We start from the raw sequence: 22,233 nt of genomic DNA on the forward strand, positions 1-22,233 counted from the left end.
GTTTGATTGCTTATGCGAAAATAAAGGAACTATCAACGACTAATGAAACAATTGGCCATCTCAACTTCTCTTAATTACATTTTCCCATTGATCTCCAAATTTGAATGTCTTGTAAACAGCACACCAGTATTTCACTGCCAATTATTAATGTTAAAATGCTGATTTCAATAATAGATGATGTTACAACAAGAATTTTTTTAATGATTGACATTGTTATTTTTATGTGTCATGTCCAATAATAGAAACATTCATGTATCGATCAACAGGAAATTTTATGTTTCAACAAGCGGATGTTAAATGGGGAACACTTCAAAATTAATAATTCACTTCAAATTATCGTTTATAATCAAGAATGCAACACAACGATGAAAATGAAGAACAAAATTTAAAGCAACAATCAACATCCACCATCGGTAAGTTGGATTTGTTTATCATACATATATATTGAAAGAGATTTAATTCCGCAATGCAGGTAGACAAAAATACGTGCATTCTTTCAGATCAATTATATAAACAACGCATCTGATTTATAAATATTAACGCCAGACGACATTAAAAGCAAATTCAGAACACTACAGTAGTAAACAGATATGTTTTACGATGGCACCAGGCTGAACTATCCATCACAAAGGTAACTGACACCAACATTAATTGGTAACATGGATTGAGTAAGCTTGTGTCGATCGATTCATTGCTTTTTTCTGAAAAATACTCCAACCTCATTATGTCCAATCCGTTATCATTTGGGATAGGACACTTATAATGACATACGACTCTACACAAATTTATGAGTCACGTGGCTTCAGTAAATTGCTACCAAGAAGAATAAGCATATTCTCTTGACCCTTTATCTCCAATTCTCCTGGAAATCTGTACTTAATTATTTGCCATAAACTTCTTGGGGAAATAAAAGGAAAATAGGTGACCGAGTCACTCGATTTTGTTCATGGACATAACATTTTCTTTCGGATTAATACAGCAATCACTGAAAGTTTACATCACACTTTCACTTTTTCAGGCACACCCAATAATGGTTTACGGCAGATTAACCTTCCAGATCTTGCAATCATAGACATGCAGCTTATTGGTAACGAAACCATATTGGTAGCAGATTACAACAACCGCTTGTTCGTATTTGACGCTTCTCACCCAGAAAGAACGACAAGAGAAATATTGTTGGCAGAGAAACCTTATGGATTGACGATAGTTGGCGAAAAACTGGTGGCAGCGTCAGTCGGTCACACAAAGTTCCAAGTTGTTGATATGCGAAGTGAGAAAGTTTTGCAAACGATAGAAGTGAAACTGATTTCAGAGACATCAAAACCTGAAATCAATGACTCTGGATACGACTTACAAAATGGGTACGATGAACAAACTGTTAGACTTTGGGGAATAGCATATTTAAATCGTGAATTTTACTTCGCTGCTAAAAACCGTGTTTTAAAAGTTAACGACTATGGAACCTCATGCAAAACAATCTTCGAAATTCGAGATGGTTGGATTTTCTGTATAAAAATTCATAATGAGAAAATTTATGTCACAAACAGCAGACCAGGGTCCTTTATGTGCTTAACAGTAATGGGAGATATAATATTTGAGATCAAACCATCAGATTTGAAAGGTCCATACGGTTTCACATTAGATTCAGAGGAATCATTTCTTGTTGCAGACTTGTCAGGTAATATGATACATAGGATTAAATCGGATGGTTCCAGTTCTACCATTGTTTGTTGTAGCAATCATGGAATAGTCCGTCCGAGAACAGTTTTATCAATAAAACATTTAGGTTTATATCTTATTGCATGTGATGCAGGAAAAAAACTATACGCTAGTCAGGCAATGGCGGAACTGGAAAATGATGAAGTTGACACCGAAAAGAACGATCATACAAACTTTTATTGAATTATATGTAATAAAATTCCAAAAAGCAAAAAACTTAAAAAAGAAGGAATAACTCCAAAATTGCGTAGAAGATTTACACAAAAATAATTTGACCATAATGCTGAACACTTACCCAAATCAGGGTTTGGGTAAACCTAACGGTTTTGGAGGTATAAACTAAAACTGCTGTCTAACCCCTATGTTCTATTTTAAGTAACAGCTGCCTAGTTTTGGACGGATTGAGAATATCCACACGAGTTGTAGGCAGAGTACCCAAAAGAACATTCAAAGTTCGGTTCCAATTGGTACCGTGGAGTCTTAGCATAAGATTTTTAAAGTAAAATAGCGTAAAACGTCAAAAAACGGGCAACACCTTCATCATGGGTTTACAGCTTTACATGAAAATTTGACCACAGATAGATATGCTGAACACTTTTACCCCAATGTTAGAATTCGGCTTATCCTCAGGGTTTAAGAGATATATATATGCAAAAACTGCTGCCTGACAACTATGTTCTATTTTTATTAACGGCAGCCATGTTCTCGATGGACCAATAACTGCATCAACAGTTCTTGGCAGAATATCCTTAAAAAAACCATTCATACCAAGTTTGGTCCAGTAGTGTTTAAAAACATTAACAACGACGACGACGCTGCCACGCAATGTGATGGCACTGAAAAGCTCACACGACGATGACGATGATAGACGCCAAGTGATGACAATAGCTCACGTGAATAATTTAAATCCTACAAAAATTGGGCTACCCCTGCGAGACCTGAAAGGGTGGCCATGGACGTTACCCCTCCCCCTTTTCAGTCAATTTGAAATCATGTGAGGAATTTCGGATGATATATGTATGGATAAGATGATTCCAATATAACAACCACTATAGTGGGAGTATAAATACGTACTGGTTTTGGTATACTACCTGCAAACACATGACAATTTCAAAACAAATATAATGCCAGGAGATGTCCTATTTCATGTTTGTTTCTAGTTGTTAATTTTATTAGGAGTCATATTATCTCATAAATGGTAGGCTTATGTCTTGCATATAAACTATTTAAAGATATATTTTTATTAACTAAAAGTAACAATATAATAAAGTTAACAAATCCTACAAAAGAACAAAGTATCTAAAACAGATCTATTATCATAAATATTATGAATGGTTTAATTGGTCAACTTAAAGTACCTGTATCATGTACCCATACACCATACCATAGGAGTTAAAGAGTCAATTTCTGTCTTAGAAAAAATAAATAACTATACAAGTGTCTTCCTATACACATACTGAATGCATTTGCAAAGTTTCAGTGAAATGTGACAAGCACTTTTTTAAATATTTGATTTTTAAATATAGGGTAACCAAGTTGCACATGCAAAAAAGTGACAATATTCTACCATACTTAAATGCATTAAATATTTGCAAAGAACTTTTTCTGACTTTTCAAATAAAAAAAATCAATCATGACTTGTTTTTTAACAATATTAATAAAGAGATAGCCTTTAAAAATAATCATTTTCTGTTTTTAAAAATTTATGTCTGACATGCCTCCCCCTTTTTCTTGATCACAAGTCAAAAACCCTAAATCTTTAAATTTTCACAAAAGGTGATATCTTTGGCTTTAAATTTGTGAAGACAGTGACTTACTGGATTACTTGCATGGGATTATATACATTCTGATTTTAAATAATGGTAACAACTTAAAATAAGCCAATTACAGCTAGCTGGAGCAAATTATAAGCCTGGAATACTATATTCCTAACAACAACATTGAAACCTGTCTAAACAAAACACTAAATAATCTTCATACCTGTCTAAACAAAACCATGAATTATCTGAAGACCTGTCTTAATAAAACCCTAAATAATCTTCATACCTGTCTAAACCAGACACTCTATCAGTGTTTATGTATTTTGAACCTTGGTAAACTAAACACCTGTCTAAACCAAACAAATTTCAAAGTCCAAAAGGGGTTCAGTTTAGACAGGTTTCAATGTACAATTCATCTTATAAGCATTGTAATTCATATGACACTTGGGTAGCAGGCACTTGTTGATACCATATAATAATTTGTAAGTCAGTAGTATATTGAAGGTTAAAAGGAATAGTCCCTAAAGTGAGATTTCTACCACAGTTAGTAGTACACTAAGTGGTAAGTGGTAAAGGGTGTAGTTAACATCTGGAGAAAACTATCAATAGCTGAAAGTAGTCAATTTCTTTTATAGCATAATTTTTACAATTATTCATTACAACTAAGAAACTAGTATAACTTTAGAACACCAAAAACTGCCATTTAGTTTGCACATTGATAAATGTACTTAACCTAAAAAGGATACTAGTTTAATTATTAGAACTGCTTATCTCATAGATAGTTCTACAATATATTTTATATTTTCAACCCCCCTGTTAAAACTATCTGCCACAAAGCAACCAGAAGGTGACTCAGTCTACAACCAAAGAAATGTTCAGTAAGGACAGGTGATTTGTAGTCAAATTTCTTCAGAAAACTTAATGCTCCAATTTGGACTGGATCAGTTTCATTTAAATCTAAAACTAAGAATTTCTTCAAAACTTGGATTTTAGGCCACTTTATTTTTAAATAATTATATCTAAATATTTGTAGGGTGAATTTTAGTAATTTCCCAATTTGAGATTTAATATGAAACTAAATAAGAATGGTTACTTCACACCATGATTATTCACTATATCTAAAAAAAACCTAAAAGTGGTCTTGATTTCTTGTATAATAAAGAATATTCCATACTTTCATCAACAATGAAAGAATAACATACAAATGGGGCTTCAAACAGAGTATAACAAGGGTTGTTTGGATAATACATGTTGACATATAACCTCTAAAAAAGGTAAATTATAGAAATATAGACTTTTTCCCATCAGAACTTCCAAAATATATTGTATTATTCCCATCATTCACAATCAGAACCCAAGGAATTTTCAAATTTGCTATCAATCTACACATGACACACAATGATTAACAAGAACAACAATAAATAAGTGATTCATGTAATAAAAAACATATGTATACCAAATATGGAACAAAAATTTCAGTGTAAAAATAAAATATTAACAAAAATACAAAGATATTAATATCACAGATTAGCAAAATATCATAGCTCTTGCATTGAGAAAATAAGAAAAAAAATCCGATATTGAATGCTACCTCAAGTACCAGTAAATTAAAACTTCCTTCTCAAAACTTAAGGAGAAAAAAAGTTTTCTATTGTTAGGTTGTTATAGAAACTTAACATCTACAGATCTAAAATACCTAAAGGTCAAATGTGAAAATGTTCAACTTCTTAGCAATAAGTAACTTTCAAAAGAAACAAGAAACAAAAACTATGTATATCAGAGCCACACAACTGACCCTGTAGCAAAAGTATTTCTCAGAGCAGTATGGATCATTATTAAACTATTTTTTCAAGTTTGCAAGATCTCTAATTAGTGTTTGACACACCATTCTGATAGTGTAAATATAATAACAGAACTACAGTTTCTAATTAAAATGTACAGTAAGTCCAAAGGATAAATTTCATTAAATAAAGTCCAAGATTTACAGTTTTCTAAAATGTCAGTAAAGAAGAACAAAATGTCAACTTGAACACTAAAATATCAAGGTACAAATTCCAAAAGCTACTCAATATTTGCTAGTAAGATACTGTTTGCTGCAGACTATCAGAATAATGACAAACAGGAAAGTCATTATATGACCAGGCAACTTTGTGGCTAACAACAGTCACCTTAACCTTAGATGACAATGACAATCTTTGGAGTTACTTGAAGTGACATAAAAAATAAACCTTTCATGCTATCTCTGGGTTAGTAGATGAGCATGCATGGAGCATGCACAATATACACTTCTGCAAGGAAAATTCTTTTGTTTTAACCAAGCACTATCTCAGGGATGTGTATAGTGAGCATGCTAATAGACTTAGCATGAAAAGGCCTATTTTGTATTGGTTTCAAGATTAAAAATGAAGTCAAAATAAAATGACTTTACAAACAAATGCAAGAGAGGTGTTTGTGCATTGAATGTAAATGATTTAGCACCCTGAGTATATCATTACCACAGTAACCAGAATTATTACCATAGTAACCAGAATTATTACCATAGTAACCAGAATTATTACCATAGTAAACAAGCTATATGTCCATGAAATCATAAAGTTGCAGAATAACACATAGTGATGGTATAGAGATCAAATTAGCAAAGAAAAACTAGAGGCTCTAAAGAGCCTGAATCGCTCACTTTGCTTGATAAGCAACATTCCATTTTTGTAAAAACAGCCATGTTTTTTCTTGGATAAAAATTCTCAACACTCACATCTAAAGAACAATGAACATTTGACTACATATAGATCTCATTATGCTGAAACTATTACCCCATGTCAGAATATTTTGAAGATATATGTTCTATCTTTAGTAACAGTGTCATTTTGACGGATGCCTACATGAGTTATAGGGAACATTCATTCCAAATTTCGGTTTAACTGGTACAGTAGTATCAGAGAAGAGTTTTGAAAAATTGTTAATGACAAAGACTGATCATGACAACAATGGATGCCAAGTGATGGCAATAGCTCATACGGCCCTACGGGACAGTGAGCTAAAAAAATTATATCTAACTTCAAAGTCCATAATCATAATGAGTACATGCAATGGTCAACATTGGGGTTTAACCGTGAAATGACAGGAGAAATTCATTTAAAAAAATTTTTTCTGGCAGAGATAGTCAATGTTACAATATCTGTTAGTAATTGTCTAGATACTATAATAATTATCAATGAAAAATCTACATTACACAAAAAAATATACATAACCAGTGAAGGATAATAGCTACCTCTCTTCTTTGATAAACTAACAATACGTAATTAAGATAGGACTCATCATAGATTTTATTCCATGCTATATTTTAATTCATTTTATTTAACAAATTTCTATTTTAAGTGACAGCAGTAGTCAAAATATGTAATTCTGAACTTCTGTATTAATTTTATTCCTGAGAATGGAGGTAAATAAAAATATTCAGTTCACTTGTATGAATAGTAAACATAAGATAACTTCTTTCTTTAAATGATTTGAAAAAATCAGCTTAAATCACTCTTAGTACAGAGTATAGTCAAAACAGGTCAAATTGCTAACTATTGTATAAAGGTTTTAAACTTAATATTTGTTAACTAGACAAACATGGAACAACCCCATTAAAGCAATGCCCAACTGTCTGTTCCTTCTAACTATTAATTATCCGTGTCCTCCTCCTCCTCCTCATCATCATCATCATCATCGGTTTCAGGACACTCATCTTCTTGGTCAAGGTCATTAGGGTCATGGTTAATCTTCTTAAAGGTCAAGGTTGGTATGTTGTCACCAGCAACTGAAACATTTATAAGGTTATGTTGACTTGAAATGTCACAAATTTATAGATAAAATCTTGTAGTCTATGTGCCACAGAGGGAAACAATGGAACACTTTGCAGAATTTATTGGACAATGATTTTTAAATACTTAAATATTATACTTTCATATTTGAAATGAATGAATGAAAGGTGTTTCCCACTTGGCAATTACTGGACACAAAGACAACATTTCACTTTAAAAAAAAGTGCATCTATTTTACATGAAATGATACAATCAAATACAAAGAATCATCTCAATATCTGTTAATCAACAAAGGAAGAGTGTATCTATTTTTAAATCTACTAAGTTGAAAGCCTGTAAACAAGAACCCAACTTAATCATAACTGTGACCAGTATATATACATTGGAATACCAAATACCTGCCATGAAGAGTTCAGAACATAGTTAAGAAGATTTTATAATTTTATGAAATCTACAAAATCCAAGGTCCTTCATTCATAAAAAAACATTGAAGTAGAACATCTTTATATGGTAGAGCAAGTGTTATAGAAGCTGTGGAAAAATATGTTGAACTTACCTGATTGTCAAAAATTCCTAATTTATCTTAAAAGACTCGTATACAAAAAAAATCATTTCAAATCTTCATGTGCGTTGAAAAAAGTCCAGAAATATGTATGATGGACAAGCAGACAGGCTGACAAAATCCCCTTCAGCAATGCCATTAGGGACCTATGCTACACCCCTTAAGATCCCTTCCTCTAATTTCTGGGATTAATATACCCTAGCGTTTCAATACTATGCATGCCCAATATATACTTCCACAAGAAATACTGTTTTGTTCTACCCCAAGAACTTTCTCTCAGAAATAAGTCATGCATGCCAATAGACAAACCCACAGTAAATACGAAAGGGTCTAAAAGATAAAAAACAAACAAAAAAAACACATCCTCCCTTCAAGTTAAAAACACAATTGAAATATTCTATATTCTGCATGGACAGAAAGATGTACTTACTGGTTGAAATGAAATTCTCAGGAAGATCATCTTTAGGTGCAGGCAAATCTTTGCCATGAAGCATCCATCTGGTTGGGCATTTATCTTTCCAGGTGTTTGCAGTTATAAATGAAAGGCCATCCTCACACCAGGTAATCTTATTCACCTACAATTTACTCACATAAATTACTTCTTTCAATTACAACTGAAACACTTTGGTTTTATCCTCCTACGACAAAGATAAAGTTTTGGAAGAGCTGATTAACTGAAGGGTGAGATTTATGAACATTTAGCTCAATATTCCAGGTTCATGGTGGCAAGGCTTGTTGAGGAGGAAAGCCCAATATTCCAGATTGGGAAATCATTTAAAACCCAGGCTATGGTAGATGCCTGGAAACCTGGACACATGTGATCCTATAACACACAACATTGTCGACCTTGTGATTATAAGTTTTGTGTTTTAACCACTTGACCACTCTGCTATATCTAATTAAAATATGATTACCCTATGCATGAATGAAGACCCCTAAATATTTTTTTTTGTTTTCTTGATCAAACCAGTAAAATCCAGGCAATGCCTAGATCTATGATTTTTACTAAAATTTCCTTCTGAAAATAAATTGTCAACATTACAGGGGTTAGTAAAAATCAAGTCCACCAAGGCTTTATTATTGACAAGTCATCCTATTTTGAATGAAATTCAATAAACATGAAAAATTACCAAGGTCATAAATCTATAATTTGAGCTAATGCCACCTCAAGAAAAAGAACCAAAATGTCAAAGCAATTAAAAATGTCATTAAACAAAAAGCTCAAATACTGTATGTGTTGAAATTTTTGTGTAGGATTTTTTGGCGGTTTGAGAGGGAAAATACTATTAAATTTTCACTGTGTTTAAATTTCTTGTATTAAACTAATACTGCTAGAAATACTAATATAAATTACCGATTCATCCAACTTGAAAGAAGCAACCAATTTGAAAGTGATCTTATTCCATACAAACAGTGTCTGTTCCTCGAACTCTCCATAGGTAAGAATATAAGGTGACTCAGGAGTAAAATACAGAGATACTAAATTTGAACGGTGTCCTTTTATTCTCTGCAAGAGGGATCCTGAAAATATGTATGTAATTTATACACCAGAAAACGTCACATTTATGTCAGATTAGTTTTGTTTTTAATATGCCATTTTTATAGATCTAAGTTTATTACATAATTAATAATTTATCAATAATCTGCACCAGTGTGTTCATTTGTTCTCTATAACTGTAGAAACTCAAAGAATCTAAAGCCACAGTGCAAACCAAGTACACTTCATATTGGAATGTTCAGTCAACTTGTTAGTCAAAACCTTGTTCAGGTTGCCATTAATACATACAATGACAAATATAACATACTAGTATGTAAAGACAGCCAAAACAAACTCTAAAATTCAACATAAGAATTACTTAAATATCAAAATATGTGTCAATGCATAAAAACAGTTCACAAAAGTTTTTAATAATTTTTTCCAAGCCTATCAACAAAGGCACAATAGATAATCATTATAAGTTATAAGTTTCCTCTGTAAAGATGGGCTTATAAAAAATTTATTTCAGATTCTAACAAATACATATCAAATTTTAGAACTGGAATTGCTTTTCTAGGAAATTTTGAGCTTAAGTCCAGTTATTCCAAATGCACTTTAAAATTGGTAAAATAGGACAAACTGACATTTGGTTTTCTTGTTAGACAGTAAATGAAATGAGATAATGCACACTATATTCAGATTATATAAAGGCCCTTCCTCGTCTTTACCATGAAAGTGTATATATCATAATTTTATCCAGGGAGAACCCAAAAACCATCTAGATAATTTTCAAATATCCAATACTAATTTGCAAAATAACAACCCAATTTTTTTTTTAGCTACCCCTCATTTAAGTACAACCTTTCCTTCCTTACCTGTTCGTGTGGACCACACTCTCAAAAGTTTATCTTTAGCGACCCCCCCATTTAACTACAACCTTTCCTTCCTTACCTGTTCGTGTTGACCACACTCTCAAAAGTTTATCATCATGAGATGAAAATATTGTATCATCATTTAGCAGAAGCATATTCTCAACATCAAGGGAGTTATCTCTCTTCTTCATCTTTTTGATCAACTCCACATCTTCCAGCTCCATTAACTTATCTGTAATGATTGATTATTAATTTTAGTAGAACTAAAAATCAGTTTAAAACTAGAAAAACTGAGCAAAGCTCACTAAATGAATACCCCCACTACCCCCATTTGATAACATGCACCTTTTAACATCCATTTTGATTTGGATCGAAAAGCAAAATAAGAAGTGCACAATGGAAATTTGTAATAAAGATTCTGTGAAAGTTTCATTCAATTCCATTGAGTGATATAAGATGAGTAATGGATAAGAGCGAAGTCCCCCATGTCAGCATATTAACAAATGACAAACTCCATGTTTTGCTATGTGAAATCCCCAAATTGATTCAGATCAAAATCTAAAATAAGAGATGCACAACACAAACATGTAATAAAGATTCTGGGAAAGTTTCAATCAATTCCATTCTGTAGTGTGGGAGGAGTAACAGGTAAGAGATGGGTTCCTCCATGTGTAACAGAGGGATGGAAGGGAGAATGAACACCCCTATCAGTTTATACCCCACAATTTGCAAGTGAGGGTAGAATTAAAAAAAAACCTTAACTAGAAAACACTGGGTGCTACCCCCTACTTTCTTCTCCAGACCAAGACACCATATAGGAAACCCTTTAATTCGTTCAGAAGAAAAAAAAACATAAAAGGAGGACAGTGGCATCATGTGATGAAGAATTTGTGAAAGTTTCATCAAATTCTATTCAGCAGTTTTAGAGTTGTTGATATGACCTGGGGACAGACCCTATAATCATTATATACCTCTGTAGTTGTGGGAGATTACTTGGTAAAACTGCAATAGTTTCATACAAAATGCTCTGCAAATTCAAGCTTGAAAAGGTGTAGGGGCATCAGGCTATGTAGCAACATACAATTGTTCATAACAGTGAAATATATAAAACTGTAAAACCTGTCTAAACAGAACCCTGAATAATCTGAAAACCTGTCTAAACAGGGCCCTGAATAATGTGAAAATTTTCCTAAACCAGACAATATAAAAGTACCTTTATATCAAATAAAATATATTTTAAACCTTGTAAAACAGTATACCTGTCTAAATCAAACCAATTCTAAATTCCCAAAGTGGTTTGGTTTAAACAGGTTACACTTTATAATAAAATATAATGTTTTACGGCATTTGTTCATTGTTTGAAGTCACCACAATTATACATCATTTAATAGAAACTGAAGAGAATTGTAAATTTCAGACACATTTACATCCAGAAAACTATGTCCACATAAATAAAAACTTTACATTCTCACATATGATAAACTATGTAATATTGAATGAAATCACTGAATTATGAAGCTGTTTCTTGGGTATGGACACCATTTCCTTGCCAAAGTTATGACCAAAAATTGACCAGAAAGTACAAAATTGACAGAATATCCTAATTTCTGTAAACTTCAAGCCTTTAATGCAAGAATTATCACAATTTAATATGTTTTGTCACTTGTTATAGATTCAAGTAAAAAAATAAAATGGAATGCTTCATTTTTTTCTTTTAAGGGAGATAACTCTTCTGATGCCAGCATAATCTCTTATAATTTTAATTTTTCCATAATTCTTACTTACGGAACTTCTTTTAAGTAGCTATCAACATAAAAATCAGGCAGATCCTATGATATTGTTGGTACAGGGCAATTTTTTCCCACTGAATTTTTTGTTCCAATGTAATGAATTTACAGTTCATTAACAAAACAACCAAATTTTGAGTAATTTCCTTTTTTGATGAATTTCAATGCTTTCTATTTTTTCTCTGTAATCATTGCAGTTAATCAAAAAACAAAATTCAACTTCGAGAAAGGATGTGATTGTGATATGAAATGAATGATTTTTTTTTAAACAAAATTTGTCATGTGCAACCCACAGCCTAGTTTTTGCATTGACACCCTCTTAATAACATAAATATAGACAAAAATGTCGAAATGAACAACATCAACCTACAGCAAATAAAATGTCATTCAAGATAGTACATGTACATCAATGATGGGATCAAATAATGTCATTTAGGGTAGTACATCAATGATGGGATCAAATAATGTCATTCAGGGTAGTACATCAATGATGGGATCAAATAATGTCATTCAGGGTAGTACATCAATGATGGGATCAAATAATGTCATTCAGGGTAGTACATCAATGATGGGATCAAATAATGTCATTCAAGGTAGTACATCAATGATGGGATCAAATAATGTCATTCAGGGTAGTACATCAATGATGGGATCAAATAATGTCATTCAGGGTAGTACATCAATGAAGGGATCAAATAATGTCATTCAGGGTAGTACATCAATGATGGGATCAAATAATGTCATTCAAGGTAGTACATCAATGATGGGATCAAATGTTCAAAACCTCAATGAGATGATGTGAGATTTTGACACACTTGTAAATATTACCTTAATAATGGTAAACAATTCAAAAATGCCAAATTAAAGTAATAAGAAACAAGTTTGGGTAAAACAGTTTTGTGTTTTATAAACATAAAACCTCTCATGTTTTTTTAAAGAATAAGAAATGAGCAGCAAACACACTGAATTTTGATATCAGTTATTGTGAAACGACAAGTTATAGGAAAAGAAACCACTATAAATCACCTCATTTGAAAGAATTGTTGTTAAACAAGATTTACTGTTTACAGTTGTTAACAATAATGCTCTGAAATGTCAAATCAACTTATTGCTACCTCATTCTTACTGTATGGGTTTAATGAGGAGTAACTAACACATCAAGATTTTTCTTTCAATATTTAATTATTATGTCATCTTGTCAAGCTATCAGAGGTGTAAACGATAGAGGAGAGAATGAGGAGATTTTATGGAATACCAGAACCATTAAAAATGGAGAGAAACATAAACACTGCAAACTTTGGATAGATGATTGTGCAATGAAAAACAAAAGGCCAAAATGAAAAAATACCCCAGAATCTCATTCCCCTCCCAACCTCATATTTTCGCCCTCCCTGAAAAATTTTCCCAATTTAGGTCCATTTCTTTGACATCGACAGTATTTTTCACTTCAATTGATAAAATATAAAAAATAAAATTTGCCCATCCACCTGACCCTAATTTTGAAAAATGATGGGTGAGAATCTCGGAATATTTCTATGACTTTTGTTTTAAGTAAATAAGGGTAACAACAAAATTACCGAACACTGATTTGATTCATAATCCAGTCATCCAAAATAAATCTGCCAAAATAGATATTACACCACCAAAACAGCTGGTAACGCAATGGTTCTGACTTAGCACAGGCATTTCAAACGAAATGGTGGGTTATATCTAGGTTTTACAGCATGCTAAACCTCCCTCTTCCATTGCGGCATGAATATACCAGTGGTGATTTGCATGCTATATTGTCATACTTAGTAAATTAACAGTCATATCAGCACAAAGAACAATTTACAAAAAAAACTATCATTACTCATTGTTTTAGAAGATACTGCGTATTTTAAACCAAGGACTGATATCTAAAAAAGAATTTGGTAAGAGACCTTTTTAAGACGCATTTCCTATCGTCTGAATATAGCTGAAATATTGCTGCTCGGACGAACAAACAAAATAAGACGCATTTCCTCATACCCCTGATTCAAGAGTCTGTAACACAGATATTTATGGCTTTAAAGAAATCTGAGTAGTTAGTATTTGCACTAGCGAAGCAAACAAATTGTGAAATATAAACACCATAAGCAGGAGATGAAGGGATATTGCTGCACAGGTAAGGAAAATTTATGATACTAAAATAAAGTCGTCTCTTTCATCATAAATCTTGTGCTGAGATGAACACAGATGTCAAATTGGAGATGCAAGTCTGAGAAAAATGCTGAACAAGCAGCTTCTGTAGTCTGGATCTCTGGTGGATATACTGATTGTGACCACTGACCAAACGAAGGGCTGTTAACAATATTATCAACAATATATCTCTATGTAAAGTTAAAGGATTTAGCTTCTTTTTTTATTATTTACAAGATTCTGGAGAAATTCAGTCTCATATACAAAAGATTGCCAAGAGCCTGAATTGCTCATGTGGTTAAATTTTTGCCTTTCAAGGGCAATAACTCTAACAAGGAGTTGTCTGACAATTTTGACTCCTAGAAGACTTTGGTAAGACTTATCATTAGGATCATTTCGGCATTGAAAGTTTCATTATTTCCATTATAGTTTTCAAGGTATTGGCTGAGAACTGCTAAAAACATAATTTTTTTGCCTTTCAAGGGCAATAACTCTTACATGGAGTTGTCTGAAAACTTTGATCCCAGGAGACTTTAGTAGTCCTTATAATAAGGACCATTTCAGCAATTGAAAGATAGTGGCTAAACCTAATGATTTTGGGGATATATGCTATTTTCAGTAACAGCAGTCATGCTTTTGAACCAATCAAAAATCCAAACAGTCATTTTGTTTAGGATACCCTAAAAAACAAAAATTTTAACTTTCATTGAATTCAGTACAGTAGTTTCTGAGAAGATTTTTGAAAGTAATAACATCAAAAACAGCAAAAAAAAAAAAAACATCCAAAATGGGCAATAACTCCAACATGGCTCAACAGATTTTCACAAAAATTTGACAATAGATAGATCTCATCATGCTGAATACTTACACACAAATCAGAATTTGGTTAAACCTATGCAAAAAATCTGCTGTCTGACCCCTATGTTCTATTTTTAGTAACGGCGGTCATGTTTTTTAACCGAAACAAAAATCCAAACAGTCATTTTGTGCAGGATACTCTAAGAAACAATCATCTCAAGTTTCATCCAAATTTGTTCAGTAGTTTCAGAGGAGAAGGCATTTGATGAAATTGTTAACGACATTGACAACAGCCGCCAAGTGATGGCAATAGCTCACATGGTCTATGGCCAGGTGAGCTAATAAAAACATATCGGCTAGGAAAGGAGCACAGAGTGTGCCCATTGGAATGCCAACTTGTAGTTGAAAAACAGCTCCTCCAAATGTTATCAATGCTTTTCTGTGTAGCAAACTTTGCCCTTCTGCAATGTTACAAAAAAAAATTTGGATTTGTAACCAAGAACAACATAATTTTTTGAAACAGCAAAAGATTTACGAATAAGTCCTTTCAAACCAGATTTCAATTTATCCTGTGGCAATGTAGTGTGAAGAGTTGAGAAGTCAAAAGTTTGGAAAGAACTAATTTCTAAAAAGCTATGGGATTTTAGGTCTTAAAGTAAATCTTTAGAATTTTTAATTATCCACATATGATGAATGCCACTTCAAGAGTAGGTGGTATTGCAACAAGCTTGCTGTCTATCCTTCACTGCTGAAAATATCATTGTAAGATGAATTGACATCTCCTTTGTATATACCTTTCCTAGTATGGATTCTTAAGCAGTTTGGGAATCCAATACAAGTAAGGGAAAATTCCTCACACTTGTTTCGATGTTCAGAGTTTTTTGTGAAGATCATTACCAATAAGATTGCTTTGAGAGGAAGATGTCAGTGATAAGACCTGATTTTGTATACTTAAGTTTACATTGTGGAGTATAAATAAAATTAAGTTTGCATTGTTTCAGATGCTTAAACAGGTAGACTGGTAGTGTAGGAGTGACCTCAGGTTATTACAAGAATGGCTGCCAATTTTTAAATTTGATAATTGCCAAATACTGTTTTTATCAAAATTCACTTTTTTTTTATTAAACTGTGTCAGAAATACAATATGATAATAAATGTCTATTAATTTATGCAAAAACAATTTTTGGTTTTCTTTCAGTAATATATACTTTACCCCAACAATAGCCAAACTTTGCATTCAAAATTAATAACATAACGAGTTTCACCCAAATGATTTCTGTGTGACCAGGAGATTCAACCAATGATTGCTAATTTACATATGTTAATTCAAAAAAATGATATACATGTGCAAATCTTTCAAATGCGTTAACAAATAGAGGTTATAGCATGTCATAGCATATAATTTGCATTGACGTCTAGAATGCATTATTTTAATGAATCATAATTAGTCACATTTTCCATGGACAAAAGCAACGAATCAGTGTTAATTCTTGCACACATTTAAAACAATTTTATTGAAACCCACAGATATATTTTGGTTGACAGAAAATTTTATTTCAATATTACATATTACTTGAAACTATTATAATTGTAACTCTATCATACACTTCCCTATAGTAATAAAATGCTTTGGATGGAGGCAGCTTGATATGACTGCAGATGCCGAAACCTGAACAGTTGGGGCAAGTATGGACACACCATTCAAACTTGATACAGCTCATTTACATTGCAATTAAAAATAGTTACATTCTATTTATTGTAAAACCAGCCACATTTTCTTCATGGATAAAAAATCCCAACAACCATTTTGTGTAGGATACCTTAAGGAACAATCATATCAACTTTCATTGAATTCTGCCCAGTACTTCCTGTGAAAATTTTTTAAAAAGGAATACCATAAAAAATAGCAAAAAAAGTTCAAAAAGGGCAATAACTCCATCATGGGTTAACCAACTTTCACAAAAAATTATTAACAGTTAGATCTCTTTATGATGAACACTTTTACCCCTTGTTGGAATTTGGCTAAACCTATGGTTTTGGAGATATATAAACAAAATTATAGACTCTAAAGAGCCAGAATAGCTCACCTTGCTTAATTATCAGTAGTCATATATGACCATATGTCCAGACATGAAGTGTGATAAGACCATGATAACAATGACAGCATAACACCATGATAGCATGACTGCAAAGTCATTAAAGACAAAAGGCAATTTGTTCTGTTTGTTCAAATCTTATTCATAAAAGTACCTGTTTGCTTTGTCTTTTAAATATAGTATACCACTTTTACAAAAAAAAAAAAAACAAAAAAAAAAAAACAAAAAGAAAAACAAAAAAAAGTTGCTAGGTATACTCCAACTTGTACAGGAAGTTGATATTGGACAGCTTCCAACATAAGCCCCATCTATATAAAAGCAATACACCAAATTTCAAACTGAACCATCCATTGGGAGCAGAGATTTTTGTGATGAAAATTTTCCCCATCACTCCATATAGCAAAAAATGACAATGTCCCATGAAATAAGAGATTGATACTGGAAAGCACCAAAACTCACTTATATCCTAAATCACTTACAAGGTAGGCCCCATCCATATGAAGCCACACACCAATTTTGAAAACAATCCATCAATTGGCAGCTGAAATTAATTCGACAATTTATTTTTCTATTATTCCATATCTTGAAAATTGACAAAGCCTCATAAAACAGGAAGATAAAACCAGGCAGCACCAAAAATTGCTTAAAATGTATGCCCCATCTATATAAAGCCACACACCAAATTTAAAATCAATCCATTTATTGAGAGTTGTGATCATTATGACCAAATTTGGATGGATGGTTGGAATGAAAGATGGAGGAACAAGTTAATTCCAATACACCACTCACTCACTGAGTGGGGGTATAAAAATTACAAAAAGACTATTAATCATACCTTCATTCAAATTCTGCAAGAACATCATAGTCAAATTATTACTTCCCTCTATTGAGGCAATAAACACAAAAAAAGATTGGTCATCTGCTAACAAGAACTCATTGTTGATAAATCCAATCTTGTGTTGTTTCATGTAGAACAGAGACTTTATGCATCTTTTCTCCACATCAACAACAAGAATCTGCTCATTTTCACTGTCTGTAAGAGCAACCAGAGTTCCATTTCTGTTAACCTACAAATCAACTATATACATAAAACTTTGTCCATTCAAGACAGGAATGAATTTAAATCAATAAACCTTTAACTCTGCATGAAAAGTTGGAAATAAATAATGAAAAAGAGCTCCCACAATGATGGTGTTCTGAGTTTTTGTGCTCAGTCAGATGGAGAGACACCGGTGTACTATATATTCATTTATATGATATCAGAAGCGGCACACTTTCTGATTTAATGAAAAAAAATGTGTCTATCATAGCATGAACAAAATTTTGTTTTGTTACTGTGACTTCATCTGTATTTTTATGACTAACTCATTTAATTTTGATGCTAAAAGTAAGTTATAAAGAATGACTGTAATTTTCTTTAATCTTTGACGAAATAACTTCAATGCCCATGATGCAACGGTGGAAAATGACTTGATTTGCAATTTATTTAGAGTGCATCATGTGATTGAGAATATTTCTTCAAAGACAGAAACCAGAGGCTCTAAAGAGCATGAATCCCTCACCTGGAAGATTGAAATCAATAAGTTCTATCACTTGGAACAAAAAGTTTAAAAAAGGGGCCCTTAAACTCATATTGTTCCTGCTACCTGCTGAGCCATTTGAGCAACACAAAAATTAGATCATTTGTAAAGAGCATTGAGGTCAACATCCCTAAAAAGTTTCAAAACATTTCATTCAGGAAATAACACATGGCATGTAGTTTTAATTTTCAATACAGTTTTTTCAAATGCCACTAAGTTATCAGTATTTGGCTGATCCAGAAACAGAATTGCGATCAGGTGACTTGCATTTCCATGGAAGAGCGTCTTAAAGGTCAAAGGGTAAAAAGCGAAACTATACTGACTGCATTGCAAAAACATAAAAGCTAAAAATAATGTCAACAGGACAATTACTCCAACAAGGGTCAACAGATTTTCACAACATATCTCCTTGATTAGATTACATCATGCTAAATACTTTTACTCTAGTCAGAATTTGTCTAAACAAAACTGTTTGAAAAATTTGCAAAAACACTGCTGTTTGATCTCTACTGTAGATTTTTAGTAATGGCAGTCAATGGATCAAAAGTTGAGCACAATACTCTAGCAAACATGCAAACAAAGTTTGGTAAGAATCTGTTTGATAGTTTCAGAGAACACCTTTATCTCTGTCAGAATTTGTCTTAACCTAATGGTTTTAGAGATATTTGCAAAAAAAATTTGTTTCCACCCTTTCCATCTATTTTTATTAACAGTACCCAAGTTTCTTGGCAGATCAAGGATACCCACTACAGTTCTGGGGAAGATATTCTAAAGTTTATTCATACCAAGTTTGGTTCAAATTGGTAAGGTAGATTCTGAGAAGATTTTTAGGATTAATATCAAGAAAATAGTGAAAAAGTGTCAAAAATAGCTATTTCTGGAGCCTTTTTCGCATATAACACAATACAATTATTCTAAAATTGTGACTGATGAGAAGTCATGTCTGTTTTATGGTAGAGAATTAACCTCTTTAAGCTAACTGCTATACTTTTCAAGTTAATGACCAAAAATGCAAAAAAATGGTAAATAATGACATAAAAGGGTGGATAACTCCTTAACAGGACTCACAAAATTTACTTGATATTTGCAGGGAAAATAGACCTAATCGGACTTAAGAGCCTAAATAGTCTTAGAACTGTCAAATTTGCGATGCAAATTTTTGGTTGTTGCCTCTGCGGGACTCGAACTTGTACCGCTGTGACATCTATGGAAACACTGCCTGCACAAAGTCCAGCGTCCTAGACCACTCAGCTAGCTAGGCTATATAGCATATATATAATTTTTCTGAAGGTATCATATAATACCTTGCCACTACATGTGGCTGGGTGTAAAACCTATTGATACATCCCTATGGTTGTTTAAAGTAACATCTGTCATTTCTAGTTGACTGATAAAAAAAAAACCCAATATCATTTCTAGGCAGAATACCCTAAAAAACATTCATACTAAATTAGGTTCTTATTACTCCAAGGAGATGACTTATGAAAAATTGTTAATAATGACAACACTGATGACGGACACAAAGTACCCTTAAGATATAACAATCAATTCTTTAATCAACCATACTAGGTCTGGAAAAAGATGAAAAGGTAGGGATCAATTAAAATACCTGCTAATATTTAAGACCAAATTTATATGTATGTGTTTTATAAAAGCATCTCTCTGTACTGGTATACTACTTTAAGAATGACAGATGTCTTGATATCTCCCTTCATCTACCAATTTTTCAACTGTCAGGGAATGACTTAAAATGTTTCATTCATTTAGAGGAAAAAGTCTAGATGGAAAAAAACTATATTTACCACATTAACCTACTGACCTAGAAGCTTCCACTTCTCAGGTCAATTTGCATTCGAAGAAGGTTCCAGGGGTAAACCCATTTAATGACCTACAACCTTCTGATAGTTCTTGCTATCAAATCTCTGGACTGATGAACTTTTGGATCAATTAACTTACAAATCAAGCTTTCTCCCAAACATAAAAATTAATAATAAAAGACTCACTGAAATTTTGCCGTCAGCTCGTTTCCCAAATTCTGGCGGTATATTCAAAATGTACTCTGCATTCATGGTCTGTAAATTGTAGAACTTTAAATTTTTGCCACTTCGAGTAGGTACCAACAGCTCTGCAAATGTATAATATTAGATCACTAAAACTGGATTGTTAGTTCTCAATACCTAAGGCCATGTACCCAATTAGTTTAGAATGCATTAAGTTTGACGAACTGGAAGTTGTCTGCGTAGTATATGGTAAAAAGAAAATAGATAATACTTCTGTAAATAGTTTAATGCCATTACAAACATGCCATTATTGTGTTTGGTAAAGCCAGAATGTTTTTTTTTAGAATGTACAATGTGATTGCGGTTAAAATATAAAACATCCTACCTTTTTCATGGCTGACTTTGACAATGCTATAAAGGTGCTTAAACATCTTTCCAGGAATGGGTGTAACGATCATAGTTTCAAGATCAATCAAATGTAGGTCCAGAGCCTCTGAGTTCTCTGAAGTATTGTCTTCTACTTCAACTACAACTTTCCAATCATCAACAAAAGTCGGATTCTTTAAAACTATCTACAATAAGTGCATTTAAATAGTACAATAAAAATTGATCATTACCTGTGAATTCTACATGAAATAAATAATGTCACCTGACTGATAAAGTTCAGATACTGAGTCTCCAATATATGATTTAACCTTTTCTATATACATCATTTCTAAGGAGTTGCCAGTTGAGTTTCCAGTAACCCTTCCAGTATTTCCCAATTTTGGAAAAAAAGTAAACAATGGCTGAATGAACAGTTTTGTAACCAGATAATATTTTGGTATTTAACATCAATGTAAATAAGTCCTTACTTAAGTTGCAATGTTTTCTGTTGTTAAAACTGGTGATGTCATAGATGGACAATTACTTAAATTTCGGCCATGACAAATGTGGAATGTCAAGCAACCAAATATTCCAAAAGGAATAAAAGAGAAAAAGGTTTTATAACTCATGAAAGTTAAATATTGAAAAATATTAACTCAAGTTATTGAATTTAAGTAGCAGTCTTTATGAAAATCAGACAGTAGGTGATTCATGCATGTAAAAAAATCCACCAAATTCACTTTTATGTCTTGTTCAGAAACAGCTATAGACTATATAACCAGTCTTACTTTTCATTTGGTTGTTGCGCTTTTGAAATAAAATTTATATAGATTGTACATAAAATTAGCACTTTGCAAGAGTTATCTTTCTTGATTTGGTTCAATTTGGTTGATTTTAGTGGGATATTGAAGTGTAGTTTTCTCTAAAGTACAGATCTAAACACAGAATCACATAAAAATATAGCATATATAGACCGAAAAAGCATTGTTTGTTCCATGGGTTTTTTAACACCATGAATCACTTTACCATAGACAGGCAATTTTATGTGGACTAGTACTTCAACATCACAACATATAAGCGTCAGTGACATTGAACTTTTACAAGTTATAAAATCTTTTTCTCCATGATTCCATTTGGGATATTTGGCCACTTGACATTCACCATTAATGAAATCTTTACTTTAATTATACATTCTTTACATTATGTCATCTCCTCTTTACTTGAAGCATACCTCATGTCACATGAACATC

The 22,233-nt window shown here is 32.4% G+C and overlaps 2 protein-coding genes across 2 annotated transcripts in view; one reads left to right on the forward strand and one right to left on the reverse strand.

The window, feature by feature from the left end:
* Positions 1-229: 229 nt before the first annotated feature.
* On the forward strand, positions 230-2,514 carry LOC148627218 (uncharacterized). The gene is made up of 2 exons (XM_088569800.1): positions 230-413; positions 1,019-2,514. Exons 1-2 carry the CDS (start codon positions 353-355, stop codon positions 1,900-1,902), a joined length of 945 nt encoding a protein of 314 aa, XP_088425926.1. The 5' UTR covers positions 230-352; the 3' UTR covers positions 1,903-2,514.
* A 430-nt stretch (positions 2,515-2,944) lies between these two features.
* The window catches only part of LOC148627219 (NACHT and WD repeat domain-containing protein 2-like), a 54,324-nt gene continuing 35,035 nt past the window's right edge, over positions 2,945-22,233 (reverse strand). Inside the window, exons 22-28 of the mRNA XM_088569784.1 lie at positions 21,003-21,189; positions 20,621-20,742; positions 17,873-18,104; positions 10,276-10,428; positions 9,202-9,368; positions 8,278-8,422; positions 2,945-7,281 (exon numbers count right to left, since the gene is read on the reverse strand). Coding sequence (XP_088425910.1) covers positions 7,145-7,281; positions 8,278-8,422; positions 9,202-9,368; positions 10,276-10,428; positions 17,873-18,104; positions 20,621-20,742; positions 21,003-21,189 — 1,143 coding nt within the window. The 3' untranslated portion in view covers positions 2,945-7,144. The remainder of the gene's footprint in view (positions 7,282-8,277; positions 8,423-9,201; positions 9,369-10,275; positions 10,429-17,872; positions 18,105-20,620; positions 20,743-21,002; positions 21,190-22,233) is intronic.

This window comes from Perna viridis, chromosome 1 (assembly GCF_037379345.1).
Source record: "Perna viridis isolate PV_CMFRI_1.1 ecotype Kerala chromosome 1, ASM3737934v1, whole genome shotgun sequence".
NCBI lineage: Eukaryota > Metazoa > Mollusca > Bivalvia > Mytilida > Mytilidae > Perna > Perna viridis.